Genomic DNA, 18827 nt, shown 5'->3' on the forward strand with positions numbered 1-18827 from the left:
CTCCTCAGACCCCTCAGGAATAGCAGCGCATCTAGGTTTTAGCTGTTCTCCCTTGTCTAGCGCTCTCTGTGTAGCACCAGTCCCAGCCTCAAGTGCAGCAGTCAGCCTACAGGCTGTCAAAAGCGGGTGCGCCCCGCAGCTCAGTCCGCTTCTGTCTCGAATCCGACACCTGCTACTGAACAGGTGAGGCGCGTTCCAGGGTGTGTCCAGGCTGTTTTGTGATTGCGTGGAGGAAAAGGGGGCCGTCCATTGTCGAAGTTCTTGGGTGCCAAGAGCATCTTCTTTCCTTGAAAGCTTCACTTTCTTTGACAGAAGCCAGAGGGAGCTCACCTGCACCCCTGCCCTTTGCGACCCGTGGCACCAAACTACTGCTCCCAGCCTCCACCACACAGAGGGCAAGAATATTCTCAAGGATACAAAAGACGTGTTTCATGGCTTTTTGACATTTTCAACTGGAAATTATGATTATGGTCTTGAGGACAGCGTGTGGTGAGTTCCAACGTCGACCAGTGAACATTTGTTTCCGGCTGAAATTCTCTTGGTGTCACTTCTAAAAACGAGAGGGAAGTTCCACCCGGATTCTGATTTTTTAAAAATTTTCGACCCTTCACCCCCGCCTCTTCCGCTGACATCATGGTTTCCTTTTTGCATCAACTTGGTGTTCTACTGTGGAAGAACTGGCTGAGCGTCCGTAGGCAACCGGTAAGTGAGTTTAAAAAAAATATGTTTGACCAGGTGAATCTTTGAATGTATTTCAATGAGAACAGGTTCGAACATCATTCCTAAGAAAGTACTGTAGTAGATTGTGCAGGCAGGTCCAGGCGGTGGCCTCTGGCACTCATTTTCGGTAAGTGATTTAAAAAAAAAATATATGTTTGATCAAGTGAATCTTCGAATGTATTTCAATGAGAACAGGTTCGAACATAATTCCTAAACAAGCATTTGCAATGCAACGGGTCTCGCGTTTGCTCATGTTAGAGCATATAGCGTTGTAAACTCCTAACCCGACTTTTCACCTATCGGCAAAAGTGTATTTATGTACGTAACCCGAAAAAGTGCAATTAGCTGTGTAAAGCGCTCAACTTCTTGCAAGCGAAATCGCGCTAGTAAAATAGAGAAAAAGTAGTCCACGAGCCGGACAGAAAACAGCGAGCCTCGCATGTTTTCTGTACTTGGTCGATGTGCTCGAGGAGGGCTAGCCACCGGAAAAGGCATGACGTGTGCATGCCTTCGATTAATGACAGCAAGCGGATTTTAATAGGCAAGCCCACAAACCAATGAAAAACACTGACGTGATGTCGACAGGGCTCCGAGCCCTTTTCTAATAACTAAAGCATCTCGCAGCGATACGCATTCGCGAGCGCATGCAACGCAGGCTCGACCCTAAAAAGTACTGTAGTAGATTGTGCAGGCAGGTCCAGATGGTGGCCTCTGGCAATCATTTTGGAAAATAAAATCTATTTTTCATCATCCGACTTTGATTCAGAGCAACAGACATAAATGAAATATAATGAAATGAAAAATAACTTACATATTTCCTAAGGCAGTTTGGCGCTGTTTAACTGCAAACCCATTACAGAGCAAGATGATCACCTCAGCAAGACCCAGGTTCGAGGATATAAAGGGACGTTTTTAAAGCTTTCCTGAATTGTTTGTGGCACTCTAAGGACTTAGGGCCAGATGTACGACCCGTTGGAATTGCGACTGACAACTTGCAAATCTTTGCAATTCGCAAATTGCAAGTTACAATACCAAATGCACAACAGTGTAACTCATACTGTTTGGGATTAACAGTGGGGTCGCAAATGACCCACCTCATTCATATTCATGAGGTAGGTTGCAATTTGCAACCCTATAGGAAATAGAAGCTCTCACAGGGATGGTGGCCTGCTGGGGACAGCAGACCACCATGTCTGTGACTGTTTTTAAATAAAGCAGTATTTTTTTTTTAAATGCAGCCCGTATTACTCAAAGGAAAATGGAATGCATTTCAAAAACAAAAATGAAAAGTTTTCTTTTCATTTTTTCAGAGCAGGCAGTGGCCCGTGGGACCACTGACTGCTCTGAACAAATATTTTCGCATGCATTCACAATGGGGAAGCGGTCCCATGGGGACCCCTTCCTGTTTGCGAATGGGCTATCACCAATTTGAAATTGGTGCTAACTGCGATTGTTTTGTGACTGCATTCACAGTCGCAAAACAATCATACAACACACTGAGACTCGCAATTAGGAAGAGAACGCCCCTTCCTAATTGCAACTCGCAAACACTTTTTACGATTCGGTAAAGAGATTACCGAATTGCAATTTTGGGTTTGTGCATCGCAAAATGCTTTTTTTTGTCACAAATGACCTAATTCTTCGAATCGGGCTGTTTGCGATGAGAAAAAAGGTTTGTACATGTGGCCCCTAATGAGTAGGGGCGAAGTATTCCATAATTTTAGACGTAGCACTGGAGAAGGATCTGCCCCCCCCCCAGACTAAGAGATATTTTGGGCACCATTATATTATTTGCCTCAGCTCTACGAAGGTGTCAGTTGGGAATGTGCCAATGGACGTTAGTTCTTAGAAATCCATGACTGGCATTATGTAATGCTTTATGGCCCAGGGACAAGCAACACCTTGAGAATGACCCGTTTTCTTACAGGAAACCAGTGTAGCTTATTCCCTTCTTTTTAAACGGACTAATGTTTGGGAATGTTTAATATCAGTCAAGCAACAGTATTTTGTACTACTTATTTGGGACAGATGCCTAATGCTTAAAAAATAGGACATTGCAGTAATTGAGGGGAGAAGCTAAGATAACATTCCCTTGAGGAAAGTGGAACTAAAGGGAAGATTGTCTGAGAAGCCTAACAATGTTAAAACACAAGGCTGTGACTTGACTCATCAGAGTAGTGAGAGCATGCCGGGAGGTGTACAGCAATTTCATAGTAAAGTCATCAAAGATTTTACCCCATTGGTAGTATGAACCTTTGTTAGTTGACATAAATCACTAAAACAAAGCAAACATCAAAGATACATTTCTATCTTCTGAAGCCAATGTGACTCTACAATAAGGACCAAGAATCACCAAATGAAGTTAACAAAGATTTATTTCATGTTAATATTCAATCCTGTACATAAATATGACAGGAATATATTCAAAAGATTCAGCAATACAGCTTGCAATCTGAAATATCTCAATAGGTCCATCCGTAGCAGAATAAGGTACAGCATAGTAACAGCCACAGCAATGCAGAAATCTAGAATAAAGATTAGGTGTTCCATAAAGAAACTTCTGTTCTCTCCCCTAAACGTCGGATACCTATGGAGTCATCTAATCATAGCTCTAATTTGGGAGTTAGTAGGGTAAAGGACAGCGTCAACATAGCAAAAACATCAGGAAAAGTCTTAAGGAAAAAGGAATAAGTACTTAGCGTGAAGCTTCACACTTGCAAAAATAAAGGAAAGCAGAAAAGTCTGTACCCCTCAAAGTCTAAAGGGAATCACCCCAACTGCTGTATGAACACCAGTTAAGACAAAAGGGGCTTCAGCAACATTCGTATCTTTCTCCCACCTCCAGGAGCCAATCAATTCCTCACTTGTGATATGCTTTGGCACCATCCGTTAGGTTTCCCAGAGCAGCTAAACTAAGACAGCAACTGAAACCTGGAACATCTCTCATTCCTATTAAATGATGAATAGGAGGCTTTTTCTCACCATTAGTCTCCACCCCTTGCCAAATTCTTCTCTTTAGCCGCACTTTCAGCTGTCTAATACATACAATACTTCTTTCTCTAGCTAAAGAGAATCATGATAAAACCTTTGCAAAGAAAGAAAGAACACCTTAACAAAGCAAAATGCATTTCAGAACAAGGCCTATACTCAGGATAACTTAACTGAGCATTTAATATGCACTTTGAATGCATGATTATACATAAAAGTGTAACTTTAAAAATAAATGCAAAACATTAATGAAGGAGTGCATGTTTACATATGCAAATATAACTTGAGATGTAACTGTAAAATGTGAATAATGAATACATGTAAACATAATTCAACTGAACATTAGTGCACGCATATATAAATCTCTTAGTTTGTACAATGATGACATTTCATTAATCTGTTTTAATGTTTTGAACACGTTAATAAGTTTAGGGCACACACTGAGTATTATGTCAAAAATAAATGCATAATTGCGCAGTGATTAAGTGTGAAAGATTGAATCTAAATTGTGCTACTCTAGTAGCAAATGTCAGTCTATCTTCAAACTGAATTCCTAAATTCCTTGCTGATTTAACCGAGATAGCAAGAGTATCAAACTCAGTGGGTTTAGAAGACTTTAACCATTTTTACAGAATGGCAGATGGTATCCAATGTCTCAGAGAGATCACATAAAATAAGAGCAGGTGAGTCGTCGACATCTACATTAATCCAATGCCATCTGTGGCAGCTACTAGAGGTAATTCTGTGCTGTGACCACTTATAAAGTCAGCTTGTGATGCAGCCAAAAGACCATGGTTATCCAGAAACGCAGGTGCTTGGTTCAGCACTTTCTCCAAGATTTTGGCAGGCATCAGCAATGAAGAAATAGGCCCATAACGTTTTAGGCATCTATCTCTAGTTGGCAGTCAGTTTGCACCCTGTCCAAGAAGGGACCCTCACTCTAGTCAGGGTAAGGTAGTCACAAACCTAATATAAACCCTGCTCACCTCCTTGGTAGCTTGGCATAGGCAGTCAGTGCTTATTATGTATCATAACTGTTCTTATGTATAGCACTCTGTTCCCCGTTTGGGTCTTTTCACATTATATGAAACTGCAAAATAAATACATCCTTAATTAATTAAACCCTAGGCTATGTCATAGCTTTGGCTATCCCACAATTACATTCAAGCAGAAAATGTAGAAGAAGGGGACAAATGAGAAAATAGGGCACTTGCCAATTCAAGTGCAAAGCTGGGCCGCGCGCTAGGAGCAGCACTGGAAAATAGTTTAATACCATCAAGATATTGTATCGAACAAGTGCAGAAAACATGTCTAGTCCTCCCCAGACAGGCTAATTGTTTAAATTAATTAGATTAAAAAATCCACCAGTTTACAGGTAGTTTTGATGCGAAACCCATGAAATATTTCAATACGTCAGGGCGTGCAGCAAGACAGAGGAGTATTTTTCAGCTGCAGCAACAAGTCATGTGCACATCCATAAGAAAGTGTTGTGCCCTTTCCTCACTGCTGTGCACGAGGCTGGATTGCTCAATTCACCGGACCCTAAAAGAGCCTCACTTACCCCAGCTACTGGGGGTTTTCTTTGGCCCTTAAAGATGCAGTTTGTTCCCCATAGCTTTCTGCTGAATGCGAGTAAAATCCTATGTTTACAAAGATTCTTCCTTTCTCTTTGACGTTCTGCATTTTATTTTGTTGCAAAGTTTTATGAAGGACAAATATAATTCCGTGATTAAGAAACACTACACAATAAAAGGCACGTGACCAAAAACATGGTGAAACAGCCCAAGTAGGAGCTTGGAAAACAAATAACTTGCTCATTTAGTGGAGACTGCTGCACTGCTTGAGACCCGTTTCGCAGTTAGAAATCTGCTTTTCTTCCCTGAACCTACTTACTAGTATATTGTTCTGCAGATCAATTATCCGAGCATCAGCTCCTTTTAACCTTTCTGTGTTCCATGCCCAGTTACCATCTCTGCAGCTTTTGCTACTCAGCACTTCCTCTGGCTGAAATTATCAATCGTGTTTTTGAAGGACTAACTATACATTATGGGTGGTTTTAGGATTTTGCAGTTGCACAACTCACGCATATTAAATTCCCGGCAAGTGTTGGTGGTGGCCACATTTTTATACTGGACGAGATGTGCTAGGGGCTTCTACCTGCTTAGAGCTATTACAAATCTTTGCATGGAGTCCCATTGGGTGGCTGGTCATAGCTCAAGATTAAAACAAATTCGCCATGGACCAAAATCCTACAACTCTGCTACAATTAATGGTAGGACAAATTCAGGATTGGATGTCAGCCAGTTCTTCACATTTCAAAATGGAACTAATTCTCTTTGGGGCACATGTACGTACTATTTGTCATGTTGCAAACGGCCCGATGCGCAGAATCGAACTGCTTACGACAGGAATAAAACATTTTGGTATGTACAGAGCCTATTTTGTGATTTGGTAATCTATTTACAGAATCCTAAAATAGGTTTGTGAGTTGCAATTAGGAAGGGGCGTTCCCTTCCGAATTGAGAGTCGCAGCTAGTTGTTGCATTGTTTTGTGACCGTGAATGCGGTCACAAAACAATCGCAGTTACCACCAGTTTCAAACTGGTGCTAACCCATTCGCAAACGGGAAGGGGTGCCTATGGGACCCCTTCCCCTTTGTGAATGGCAGCGAAAATATTTTTTGAGAGCAGGCAGTGGTCCCACCAGGTTAGTCCTAGTCTTTGATTTTCTACATTTGGTCCTTATGCAGAGCGGAACGCTATTCAAGGCCACAGTGATTACCCACATGGTCTTACACCAAACCTCCCTCTGATTTTGGGCAATCAAGTTGAAATGGGACAGACTCATTTTGTTCATTTTTTTTTTTTTTTTTAAGTTTGAGTTTATTCAAATTTGATTAATCAAACTACAGCACAACATTAGGTATTATAAAAGATACTCAAATAAGATATAACAAAGTATATACGTGAAGAAATGTTCAATTTGTTTTTAACTGTCTCGCATTTGGCTCATTGTACATAAATCCATACTCTAGTCATAGCAATAGATCTATATGCATGTTGACCTTTAATGCATACAATCTTTGCACCTTTCTGGGCTCTTACACACGCCACCTTTATTGCATGAGCTTTGACTGCTTGTCCAAGCAATGATATCAAGTCAATAAAAGGAGTTGCTGCCAACTTTTCTCATAATGCAGTACTGAAGACCCTGCAACACTAATGATAAATAACAATACCCATCAACAATACTGTCAAGCCATTATGCACCACCTTTGGACCCAGAGTGCAGGCCTCACAAATATTTGCATAGAGGAGAAGAAGAGGAGGGCAATCTGATGAAGGTAGAGAAGGGTGTCAGGGCAATAGATATTTTTTGTACATGTTTCGTAGGGATCAGAAATTATAGGATGTCAGCTTTTAGGGTGAGGGGTGGCTTTAATGTGCTTCCATGACTCATCTCCTCTTCTGCTTCACAGCTCATCCGTGGAGAGTCAGCTTATGGTGGAGGTGAGCATACACAGCATAAAACTGTAGGCGATTTTATCTACTTCGGAAGCATACTTCCTTAACCAGACAGGTAGATTTCATGTCCTCAGGAGGTGCAGTTCTGAATTGCTTGTTTGAATATCCTAAATGGGCTACAGGTGGATTGCAGACTGCACACATTTTTAAGGAGCAGGTTTAAGGGCAAGGAGTGGCATTGTTGCTTACATAATTTTTGCCTGAAATATTGGGAAGAGTTGTAAATTGTTGGGATCATGGTCTACCCTTTTGGAAAAAAATTGTAGTAATTGTTCTTACCTTTCTAAGAATCACCATCAGGTATTGAGAAGAATCTGTTACTAATAATTGGCGCATTAATAATACTTAGCCTAACTCAAATACTAATCCTCTCATAAACCTTAATTAATGTTATTTGAATTAAGTTAAATTACTTGTTCAGTTTAACCTAACACCAATTACCTTTGTATCCATTTATTTAAATTACATAGTTGTTCCATAAACTGACAAAAATACTAATCATAACCAATTAAATGAACTATCTGTACTTAACTTAACCTATACAAGGCCCAACCTTAATTAATTTCATATATTTACTATCATTTTAATCATTCTCATACATAGTTTATTCGGCAATATACGTAAGTACCATCAAACATAATTAAAACAAATCATACATTAAAAGGGTATTGATCAAAGCACCACAGAATATTGCAAAGTAGTGCTAGCTATTTAAACACCACCCCGAACTAACACATTCAATATTGCATTAAATAGTTATTCTTAGCCCAATACTAATCCAGACCCTTACTGAATTACCACAGTGTAGATAGCTGTTATCAGTCTGTCAGCTAGTAGTGGACATATTATTAGTTAGCCACGAGGAGATGTGCAATATGTCTGTGAATGTCCGGAAAATGCACCTAGGATCTGGAGCCATTTCCCTAGATACATCAGAACTGCCCCATCCCTGCTCTCGTTTAGGAAAGAGCTAATGACACACCTCTTTAAAAAACATTACATTATGATGCAGTAACATCCTCAATTATGTCACCAGAATCAGATTCTGTCCAATAACTCCCTTACCGCATCCTTCACTTTGACACATAAAAGCACACTGCTGCTTTATGCCAGGGTTCCACCAATACAAATGACACACGCATACATACTACATTTAAAAAAAGTTCCATACTTATGCAAAACCTACAATAACATCTGATAAAAATATGAGTAAATAAAGTACTGGCCAATGATATCACTGATCATATTTTCCAAATTAACCTCCCAAAACTCCAGCGGAGCACGAATTGGGATATATTTTTTGCCACAACTCATCTTACCATACATTTATTTTTCACCTGTTAGGTATTTTCATACCCCACCTAAAAAGCATCTCAGTCCTTGAAACCTTGCTGTGGTTATGCAAATATTGATTATTCAATCTCAAGATAAGTATAGACTATTGCTAGGTATATAATCAAAATATTTTAGACTAAATATCGTCTGGCAAAAATATTGTGTCCTAGATATTGTTTATAAAAATATTGCCCCATTGAAGCTTATCCCACCCTCTCCTCCTCATGGGACAATACGTTTGGAAAGTGTTGGGAATGGTAATTTTTGCAGGGTTATCCCCAAACTTTTGGCCTTCTTCCTCCTTTTTTTCAGGCCTGTTTTTGCTGGTTTGTTGTCTCTGCGCACTTTACCACTGCTAATCAGTGCTAAAGTGCAAGTGCTCCCTATTGTAATTGTTCTGTTGATTGGTTTATCAATGGTTGGCATATTTGATTTACTGGTAAGTCCCTAGTAAAGTGCACTGGAAGTGCCCAGGGCCTGTAAATCAAATGCTGCTAGTGGGCCTACAGCACTGGTTCTGCCACCCACATTAATAGCCATATAAATATGGGCCAGACCTGCCACAGCAGTGTCTGTGTGTGCAGTTTTAAACTGGCAATTCGACTTGGCAAGTGTACCCGCTTGCCAGGCCTAAACTTTCCCTTTTCCTACATGTCAGTCCCCCCTAAGGTAGGCTCTAGGTATCCCCAGGGGCAGGGTGCCGTGTATGTTTAAGGTAGGACATATACTAGTGTGTTTTATATGTCCTAACAGTGAAATTCTACCAAATTCGTTTTTCACTGTGCAAGGCCTATTTCTCACATAGGTTAACATGGAGGCTGCCTTTAAATATCCTTAAAGCGTAGATTCCCCTTGAGAGCAGATAGAAATATGGAGTTTAGGGTCTCTGAACTCACAACTTAAAAATGCATCTTTTAGCGCCTTATTGTCATGATTCCTGAAAAGATTTGGAGAGCAACTGGCAAGAAGAAATGTTCAGACATGTGGAGACCGGATCATGAATGTATGGGACTGAGATGCAGGAGCTGAGTCTTCCAGGTGAAACATAGGAAGACTGCCAATCAGGTCAATAGAAGGACTGACTCCTGGGTAATTTAAGCAGCACAAAGGTTGGAACAAGTTATCTTTCTTGCAACTGGTTAGTTGTATGGCTCTCGCTCTCTCAATTTGTTCACCACTTGGCATTTCTCTGCACTGTTAAGAGTTCCTCCCTTTTTCTCATGTTTTGCTATCCTTGAGATTTTTGTGGTAGTGTGGTCGAGCAATTAGGCTTATCTGAAGGTAGTGCAAAGCATTTGTTGAACACACACAGTCAAAAAACGAGGCACACACTCAATGACTAACTCCAGGCCAATTGCTTTGGTATAGCAAAAATATATTTTGTTACTTTATTAGTAGAACCAAGGGATCTCAGTTGCAGGAAAGTACAGTTGAAAGTATGTGTCAAGCATATGTATCCAATGTACTTTGTTTGGAGTTTGATGGTAAAACAGTTTACAAGTAAGTAACACTTTTCAATTTCAAAAGTTGACACAGTGCAATTTTACCATAGTGCAAAGGGTGCCTGCATTGCACGGAAAATTGTTTATGTGCAGGATGGGCCAACAATCCTGCACAAAAACAATCAAAGAGTCATTTGCCTCTTTCTAACTGCAAACTGCAGCACACATAGAAAGTATCTGGGATTGCGTGAAATCCATTAATGGAAGCATAGGAATGCCCATGTTCCACCCACGGAATGCCTCCCCAAGTGCATTGCGTTACATTCTCTTATCAAAGCCAGGCAAGGCAGCGCAAATCACTCCTTGCATGGCATTGTAAATATCTATTAGCATTTTGTGTCATGGATACACCACAAAAGTGGTGCAACCACAAAGCAAAATGTTAGTAAATATGGCCCATTGTGTGGATCCTTCATCTGATTGTATTCATTTGCGGCATATTGATAGCATCCTTAGACATCGCAGTGGCAACCCCAAGCATAACGATTTCCATTCTGAAAATTGTGTGGCTCTCCATGGCATGATTGTGACCACTTGTGACATGACTGGACTACCCCTAGGCCTAATTGTGGTCACCCCTGAGACACTGGTAGTCCTGTGGAACAATGGTGGCCAGCCTTTGGCATACTGTGGTCATCTTTTCAGCTTGATTGTGGCCAACCAGGAATCCTCGGCTCTTTGGTGTCGAGCCCTGGGACACTTGTTGGCCTGATATAATGGTAGTCATTATTGCTATTATAGTGTTCTGGCACTGCAGTGCCCCTGGAGGCAAAATGCTGGCCATTCTTGGGATACTGTGGACAACTTTGGAATTATGATGACCAGCCCTGGCATGTGATGGTAATGCATGGGTTTGTGAGGTGATTTGAAGAAGTTGTATAAATACATACTTAATGAAAATGACAAGTTGATTTTGAAGGCCAATCATGTACTTACTAAAAAATTAAAGCTTGTGCTGTGAGGCAAAAATTGTGTTTGTTTTCGGCAAATGATACACTTCCAATTGGAAGAGTTGAGTTTACTTTCCCTAAATAAAACCTTTGTATGTGCCACCAAAATGTGTGTATTTTTAAAAAACAGAAAAGATGATTTTGGAGACAAAATAATGGTGTTCCAAAATGTATTTCAAGTTTATGGTTGAATGATAATTTCTCTAAGTTATACAGACTGCTTCTAACAGAGCTTCCTTGGCAACAGAAGGCATTTACTTGTGTGGCCGTTACCTGATTGCCCATGTGAAAGAATTTCCTATTTATACAAAATATTTATGACATTACTGTTGGAAATGCTGATTCATGTTCTAGGATAGTCACTACGGTTACTCTTGCACAGGGTGGTGACTAGTATTATCTTGCTAGAAGTTGTTATCTTTGCAGCATTATTATTATTATTAGTTTTTATTTTGGGGTTGATTTCCTTGATCAGAGTAGATCCTCATTAAAGAAAAATGTTGGAGTCCCTATTTCTGGTACATTGATACATTGCCTTTGTTTATAGACACCCTTAGGTTTCATTCTCCAATCTTGATTTCCTATAGTCAGATTTCAGCTATGACTCAACATATTTCAAAACATTTCATATATACTTGTTCTTTTGTAAGTGATTTGAAAACAATATCCTAATTATAATCCACTGCCTGAATCTAATTTGAAAATGTGTATTGACTTGGCTTTTCTTTTTCTGATCAATGGCACTTGAGCACCATATCTAGAGATCAAACATAGATTTAACCATTAAACAGCTGGTTACACTTTTTTGGGGTTCAAACACATTTTCAAATTGCATTGGATTTTGACTTGCATTCAACAAAAATCAAATCAAAATGCCATTTCCTTCTCTGTTGCACTCTCCTCCTCTGAGGAATTCCATTTAGAGATAAGAAGTTCTTCACTTAAAACTGAGCATTTTAAAATAGGGGGGGTTAAACTTTGTTTGTCTAATACCATTTTGGCTGTTTTTTAAGATAAATGATAGTATAGTGTGACCTTAACAAATATTACTCTGCATCATTACGGTTCGACACATTTGTTCACTCACAGCGAAACAACATAATCTCTCACATAGATATTCCTATCACTTTGTACTTCTCATTATCGGACATTTCTTATGCCCATACACAGATGACAATGATGACATCCCTCAACACTGGCATATATACTGTGTTTAACAATAGGCATGTATATTTTCTCATGCAAAATGAAATATGCAACAGTTTTTCACGGAACAACTGGAAACCTACAACTGTTGAAGTTTTTCAGGCAGACCTCTTGAACTATTTATGATTTTTTGAACTTTGTAGATCATGCAAGTTCATGGACCACTGATGTTGATTTGCAACTTTGTTTAGGAATCAACCCTATACTGTTGAATAATGGTAATGCTTTTAGGGGATTGCAGCTGATAGAATGTGAAAGCAAATTGTGAATGTGTTCCATAAATGTAATAGTTTGAATCAATGGGCAGCTGCTGGTCATGAGAGTGGTCAGAGACTTTAAGTGATATTCAAATGATATGAGCTATCTTCCTAAGATAATGACCACTCGGAGGAGGTATGGCTTCCATCCCAGTAGATCTGGATAGTTACTGTTACTGTTGCTAAATTGTTGACTTTCTTGATGAGCTCAGCTCTCTGGATAGCCAAATTGTTCTCCAGATCTAATGGACCATGTGAGTGCCTCTCATACTGTGATAGTGATGTGGGGTAGTGCAGTTGGTTTGCCCAACCCTGTGTCTTTCAGAGTGCAGACATCCCTGCATTTTTTGTTCACATTACAACTGTTGAAGTGAATTAAAAGATAATCCTGTGTGGAACAATTTAATAATGCCACAGGATTATGTGTAGCTACTACTAAAATACTACCAAATGTTCCAGTTACGTTTTTCTTGTGTGTGATAATATATGATCAATATTTCCTTTTGGTTTGCAGGTCTGGTCATGTGTTCTGATAATCTGGCCAATAGTCATTTTCATTATTTTGGCTATTACCAGATCTAAATTCCCTCCGGAACTTGTACAAAACTGTAAGTAATTATGGTTCACTTTTACTTTGTTTTAATTACCGATCATTTTATTGTGTCAGGATGATTTCAAAAGTACTAATTTAGGCTAAATACATTGCTGTGATTATCTATTTGTGACCTGAGCCTAGTACTAATGTTCTCGTCAATTATTAAACACAGTAAGGAAAGAAATCTGATGGAATTATATAAATGTGTCTTAATATGGTTTAGTGGCTTATTGCGATCCAATATGTGATTGAAAGTAAAATATCATGAATTCATAGCTCTTGACATGATATATCACACAGTACATCACAATGACTTACACATCTTATGCAGTGCTACATTAGATGTGCAACAATAGGATTGTAGAGTGCAGTTATACTTGCCTGTGTATATTATTGAACACATACAGAAATAGACTAACTAGACATCTGCAGCAAAACAGGAGATGGCAGTTGATAAATTAATCTGTCTGGTTTCTGGAATCACAACTGGCTTATAAAACTGAAATTGACTCTCTGGAAGGTCTGTACTCGAAAGTAATGATCAAGCTGTGATATGTAATGATCTGCTGATTTTAAAGTTTTCTGGGGATCTCCTTGAGGGATGGGATACCTTGTTTTCACCTATTCGAACACCTATGTTCAACAGCAGCCCCACAATGCAGGCACCTGTAAATTTCTATTTACAACCCCCTGTGTGCAATGTTAGAAAGTGAGCTTAACACCATATTACATGTCCACTCTTTTGCTGGAGATCTAAGTCCTTAAATCCCTACAAAGTTGGATATACCAGAACGTTTCTGATATACTGCATGCAATATCTCACAGGTCTGTCTGTTTGAATATGAAAACTGTTAAATGTAATCAATGACATCTTCAACCTTTCACAATCTATAATGAATTGTATAAGTCACGTATACATGCAGTTTTAAGAAAGGCTTCAAAACTGGAAGTTTATATGGGGATTTAAGTATTGGAATACAAATAATCGGATCCTCAGGCAAACAACTGAACTAAAATCCAGACTTCCTACTTACAAACTTACAACTAAGCAAATGCAGGTGGATCTTGCAAAGTATTAACATTTGAGACAAACTCTACACTTTAACATGGCATGGCATTAAATCATCAATAGTATTCTGTTAGTTGAGGTATAAAACTGTGTACTAATAGGAATACACCTGAAATACATTTTTGTGAAGTCTTGGTAAAAAGAATATTTAAAAAAAGGCTCTCTCAAGACCTGCTGTTTATCACTATCGGTAATTTGGGGGAGGGCAAAGAAGGAGAGAGAGGAGCACATATTCTGGAAATCTTGGACACAGCTTGGTAGGTGCTAAGTAAATCAAAAGAAAGAAAGGAGAGATGGTAGATTTTGCAGGTTGAGGTCAGTTTACTATTTTGGAGCTATATATTCATGTCTAAAAAAGGTGAAGAAGCTTCACGAAATCAGGAAACCTACATGCTTCTGTTAGAAATGTTACTGACAAAGAATTGATTTAATAGTAGGTATTAAAACCAAATATTTCCAAGAACAGCAACTCATGTTTTCACTTCCAAATGATAAACAGGTGATTACACTTGTCACATGTGAACATGCACTAATTTCAATAATTGCCTCACTGGCGTGGTGTGAAACCGGATCATCTCGAACTGAATACATTCAGAGGTTTCTTGATTGTGACAAAACCCTTCTTTTTTACCAGGAGCTCAAGGAAAGACGTTTCTGTATCACAGGGTTCAATCTGCAATAAAAAGTTATTTTAATGCCATACCACTGCAACTAGAAAAGGAAACATCTTTGCCCATTGTCATGAACTTTACTAGCTGCATCGAAGGTAACCCTAAGAGTTCTGGAAGACTCTCAAAAGTTTCATTCGTCCAAAATATAGAACTAGTGAAAAGCAATCCTCGACTAGATTTGTTTAAGAGGATATATTTTTGAAACAATCAGCAACACATACCTGAGCTGAGCTCCAAGGCATACCTAAAGCTGTACCTTAGATCACTTTTCATTTTCTGCTACTCTGCTAAAAGAAGTATTTACATTATGGAACACATTCTTTACTCTGTATTAAGAAAATTGTGTACTAGCCTTTTCTGCATCATCAGGATGCCTCAATAAATTGTATGCAATAGTCCTAATCAGGCTTTCTGTCTTGAGCAAACTAATTTCTTTAAGAGCTTCAAAATCTGCTTCAAATTATGAACGTTTACAGTAAATTTTATGCAGTTTCGGTTAGCAAAATTCAGGCAGCTATTATCAAACCATTAGAATCCGTGGATTTTTATTTTTCTATAACAGCACTGTCTGCTTTTAGATGCTCCCAACATTAAGCAGAAACTCAAAGTCACAATAATGGCCCATGGTCTACTGACCATACTAGGGAAGAGAGAATGTTTAGGCCCAGTTGTAAATAAAAAAAAAAACACAGCATGAAATCTGCTCCACAATTTTCGGTCCTTGGGTGGGCTCCAGATTTCCGAATTGTTAGAAATTTAAATTTTTTTCACGTTTTCTTAATTTCGTCTGAGCAAGTGGAAATGTGTTAAGAAAAAATGCACTTGGTTACTCTATTATATTCTCCACTGTAATAAACCTCTACACACCCACCAACATTGGGACGTATTTCCTTTTCTATAGTCAAAAGGAATTTACTCATGCCCTTGACAGTGAATCTCCAGCCAATTCTGAGGGAGAGAAGGGGCTTCAAACAGATTTGTGAATAAACACTACTGTGTTCGTTTGAGTGTCTTTAAACTTTAATGTCATTTCCACCCTTAGTTGGCCACTCTCCCCCGCCCTACCAAGAGACTTACATACACGGGTTCAAAACTGACTTCTGTGAATTCAAACTTCATTTTGCACCCATACAAATATTTGCTCATGTAAGCCAGCCCAACTCGTACATATAGCTTTTTGACCGAGACTCTCTGTGTTTTGTGAAACTAATCCAAAGAAGCAACATGTTTTTTTTTTTAAACGTATTGAGAGAGCAACAGTGGTTTTCTTTAATCTTTGTCATGTCAGGCACTTGCCACAATCAACTGTGTTCACTCCACAATTTATTCTTCCGATTTCACCCAACAAATTCACCAAGGTCTAGTAATTGTTAATACTTGATTCACGCATTTGTTCATTAAATTTAACATTTGACCAAAATTAAATTTTAGTCTAGTAAAGTAAAATTATACCTTTCACCACCATTCAATTTTAGCCCAGTAAGCTAAAGACCTATTACAATACAATACTCAATGCATGCCTTTTCTCCTAATTAGTCTCCAGGATAATTATCATAAATAAGTTTGCAGCTCAGTGCTGCTCATGAACGCCAGAGAAATAGCCTTCTGCTGCAAGCTCTGTTCCTGAATCTATTGTGAAATTGCGTGAGGCGTCTACACAGCACATACAAAATAAAGAAAGAAGCCAAGAATATGTTTTTTTCCTCAAGACATAATCATGTGACCTTTCTCATGTGCCCTTCTACATAATTCTACCTTCTAGCATCCAAGAAATTGCTACCACACATAATGTCACTGCATCGGATCCTAATCATTGTTAAGGATTCCTTACGATTCAAGTGTTTGAAATGTGTTGTTGAGAAAGTTTCATCCTACATAATTGTGGCATGGCTTAGTCTTTTGTCGTCACCTGTCTCTTATTACCATGAAAAATCACCAGAATATAGAAATAAGCGTCTACTGGAAAAATTGCAAGAATGTGACACATTTTGAACTTTGTAAAGTTTGTCAAGTTATCGAAGGTTTAAAAATCTAAACAGTGGTGGAAGTGAACTTCCCCAACTTTACACTATTTTATCCAATAGTTCAATATGTTCACAGTAACCTTTGATGTATTTTCCTTTCTTCACCATTAATACACCATTCTTACAATGTCCATTTTAATTGAGGTGTCTATGAAACATTTCTTGTGTGCAATTCATGGTTACTTCAATGCGTGTTATTTGATGTTCCAGGAGCAAGGTGGAACGTGAGCAACAGAGGCAAAGTAGAGCCCTAGAAGAAAGGCAAGGGTTTATTGAAAGATGTGTTTTGCTATATAATGTCCCCCACTTAAGGAAGTTGTCTTCTGAATGGAGGGGAAAAAAACCAAGGGAAAGAAATTAGGGGTTTAATGCTCTGCCTCCAGATCTTTGGTATATTGCTGAGTAATCAGCATGATGGCTTTGGTTTTGAATAACTGACCTTTGGTTTGTGGTCAGATGGGAAGGCAGGAGGAGATCAGTACGAGAGGGTGTGACTTGCATGAAAACCCTTATATACAAGACTTGCGGTTATGCATTCAGTCCTTTGCTTTACTCAGATCCAATGCGGTGTCATTAGAGAGGAGGGAATGTTATCAGTGTATTTCAATCCGATCATGGAACGAGAAGTATATTTTTGACTCTCTATAATTGAAAAATAGTTTTAGTAGTGAAGCAAATATAAATACCATTACAAGAGACTACTCTGAGATCACGTCTGCCAAGACAAAAGCGAACCTCTGAGGTTGTCCGTAGTAGAGTCAGAATCTGTCACAGGGTACTTAGGTAGTAAAGTATATTTTTAGTGACATTGTTTACTTGAGGTGTCATTGAGACATTGGACTCAAGAACAACACACAAGTTGCAGATGTTTTGAGAGAGAGCTAGTAGTGAAGCCAGTCTACTGAAAATGAATGTGGATCTCCTGTGTCATGATGGAGAATGTCGCCTTTAGAGACGCTGAGAGATAGCCAATTTAAATACATCCAATTTCAGGTCAAGTCAGTCTATGATAAAGACATCCAATTCTGTGTTCTTCATGTCCAGGTAGACCCACAACTACGGGACAGTGTACCTTTTCACTTTCACATCTCTGAGTTTTTTGATGTAACATGATGAAGTTTATATGACTGGCAATGTTTTGCCTAGATCTAGTTTGTGCTTACTAAAGGGTGAAATAACCCATGGGATGTAGTGGTTATCAAATTATTGCTGCTGGGGGAGGTTTCCTGAGGCTTGGTTGGTGAAAGCCAAATGGCTGCATAAGACACTGATATTTCTTCTGTGGATGACAGGTAGGAAGGCTGGTTGATATTCTGGGGGTGACAATTATGCCCAGTGGTGCCTTATTTTGAGTTTACAACATCTGAGCATGCCGTTAGTTGTGCAGCACAAAATTGTGCATCTTTATGAGTGTGTCTGTGGGTAGTGAGGTCATTGCTATAGGGCCAAAACAAAAGACCAGTGTCTATGTTTTTCTAGTAAGGTCTTCCTTCCAGAGTCTAAGATATTTGGATTTGACTGGTGAGCTTCCATTGCAGAGAGCTATTTACTTGTCACTTGTACAAGGATAAAACGCTGTTGACCTACCCAATGCTCCACCACATTCTCACTGAGGGCACTGAAACTCTGTATCAGTGCTCTCGCTTTACCATGCTTGATCTGTAAGGTAGGGCAGACACCAGTTGAGGGAGTGTTGCTCCTATCTATACCCCTGTATTTTCCTTCATGGCCTTTCTCTTTTCCAAACCCCCTTTCTCTTTGAGCACTTCCAGGATGGGGAGCAGAGCAGAAGAATCAAATAATCATGTCTCTTTGCCTCACTCTCATCTGCTGCACCCCTACCATCTATTCTTCCTCTTAACCATTGTAATTATGACATTTACTGACAATTTGTGCAACTGTTTCACCCCAGACATTTTTTGTTAGACCCGGAGGTCCACCTTCCTTTTTCCACTTTTTGCAGATTTTAAGAGTCAGAACCCAAAC

The 18827-nt window shown here is 39.2% G+C and overlaps 1 protein-coding gene across 1 annotated transcript in view; it reads left to right on the forward strand.

Moving 5' to 3' along the window:
- Positions 1 to 281: 281 nt before the first annotated feature.
- ABCA12 (ATP binding cassette subfamily A member 12) overlaps positions 282 to 18827 on the forward strand; it is a 507999-nt gene continuing 489453 nt past the window's right edge. Inside the window, exons 1-2 of the mRNA XM_069225635.1 lie at positions 282 to 702; positions 12997 to 13090. Of these exons, the coding sequence (XP_069081736.1) occupies positions 634 to 702; positions 12997 to 13090 (163 nt within the window). The 5' untranslated portion in view covers positions 282 to 633. The remainder of the gene's footprint in view (positions 703 to 12996; positions 13091 to 18827) is intronic.

Source organism: Pleurodeles waltl, chromosome 3_1 (assembly GCF_031143425.1).
Source record: "Pleurodeles waltl isolate 20211129_DDA chromosome 3_1, aPleWal1.hap1.20221129, whole genome shotgun sequence".
NCBI classification, from domain to species: domain Eukaryota; kingdom Metazoa; phylum Chordata; class Amphibia; order Caudata; family Salamandridae; genus Pleurodeles; species Pleurodeles waltl.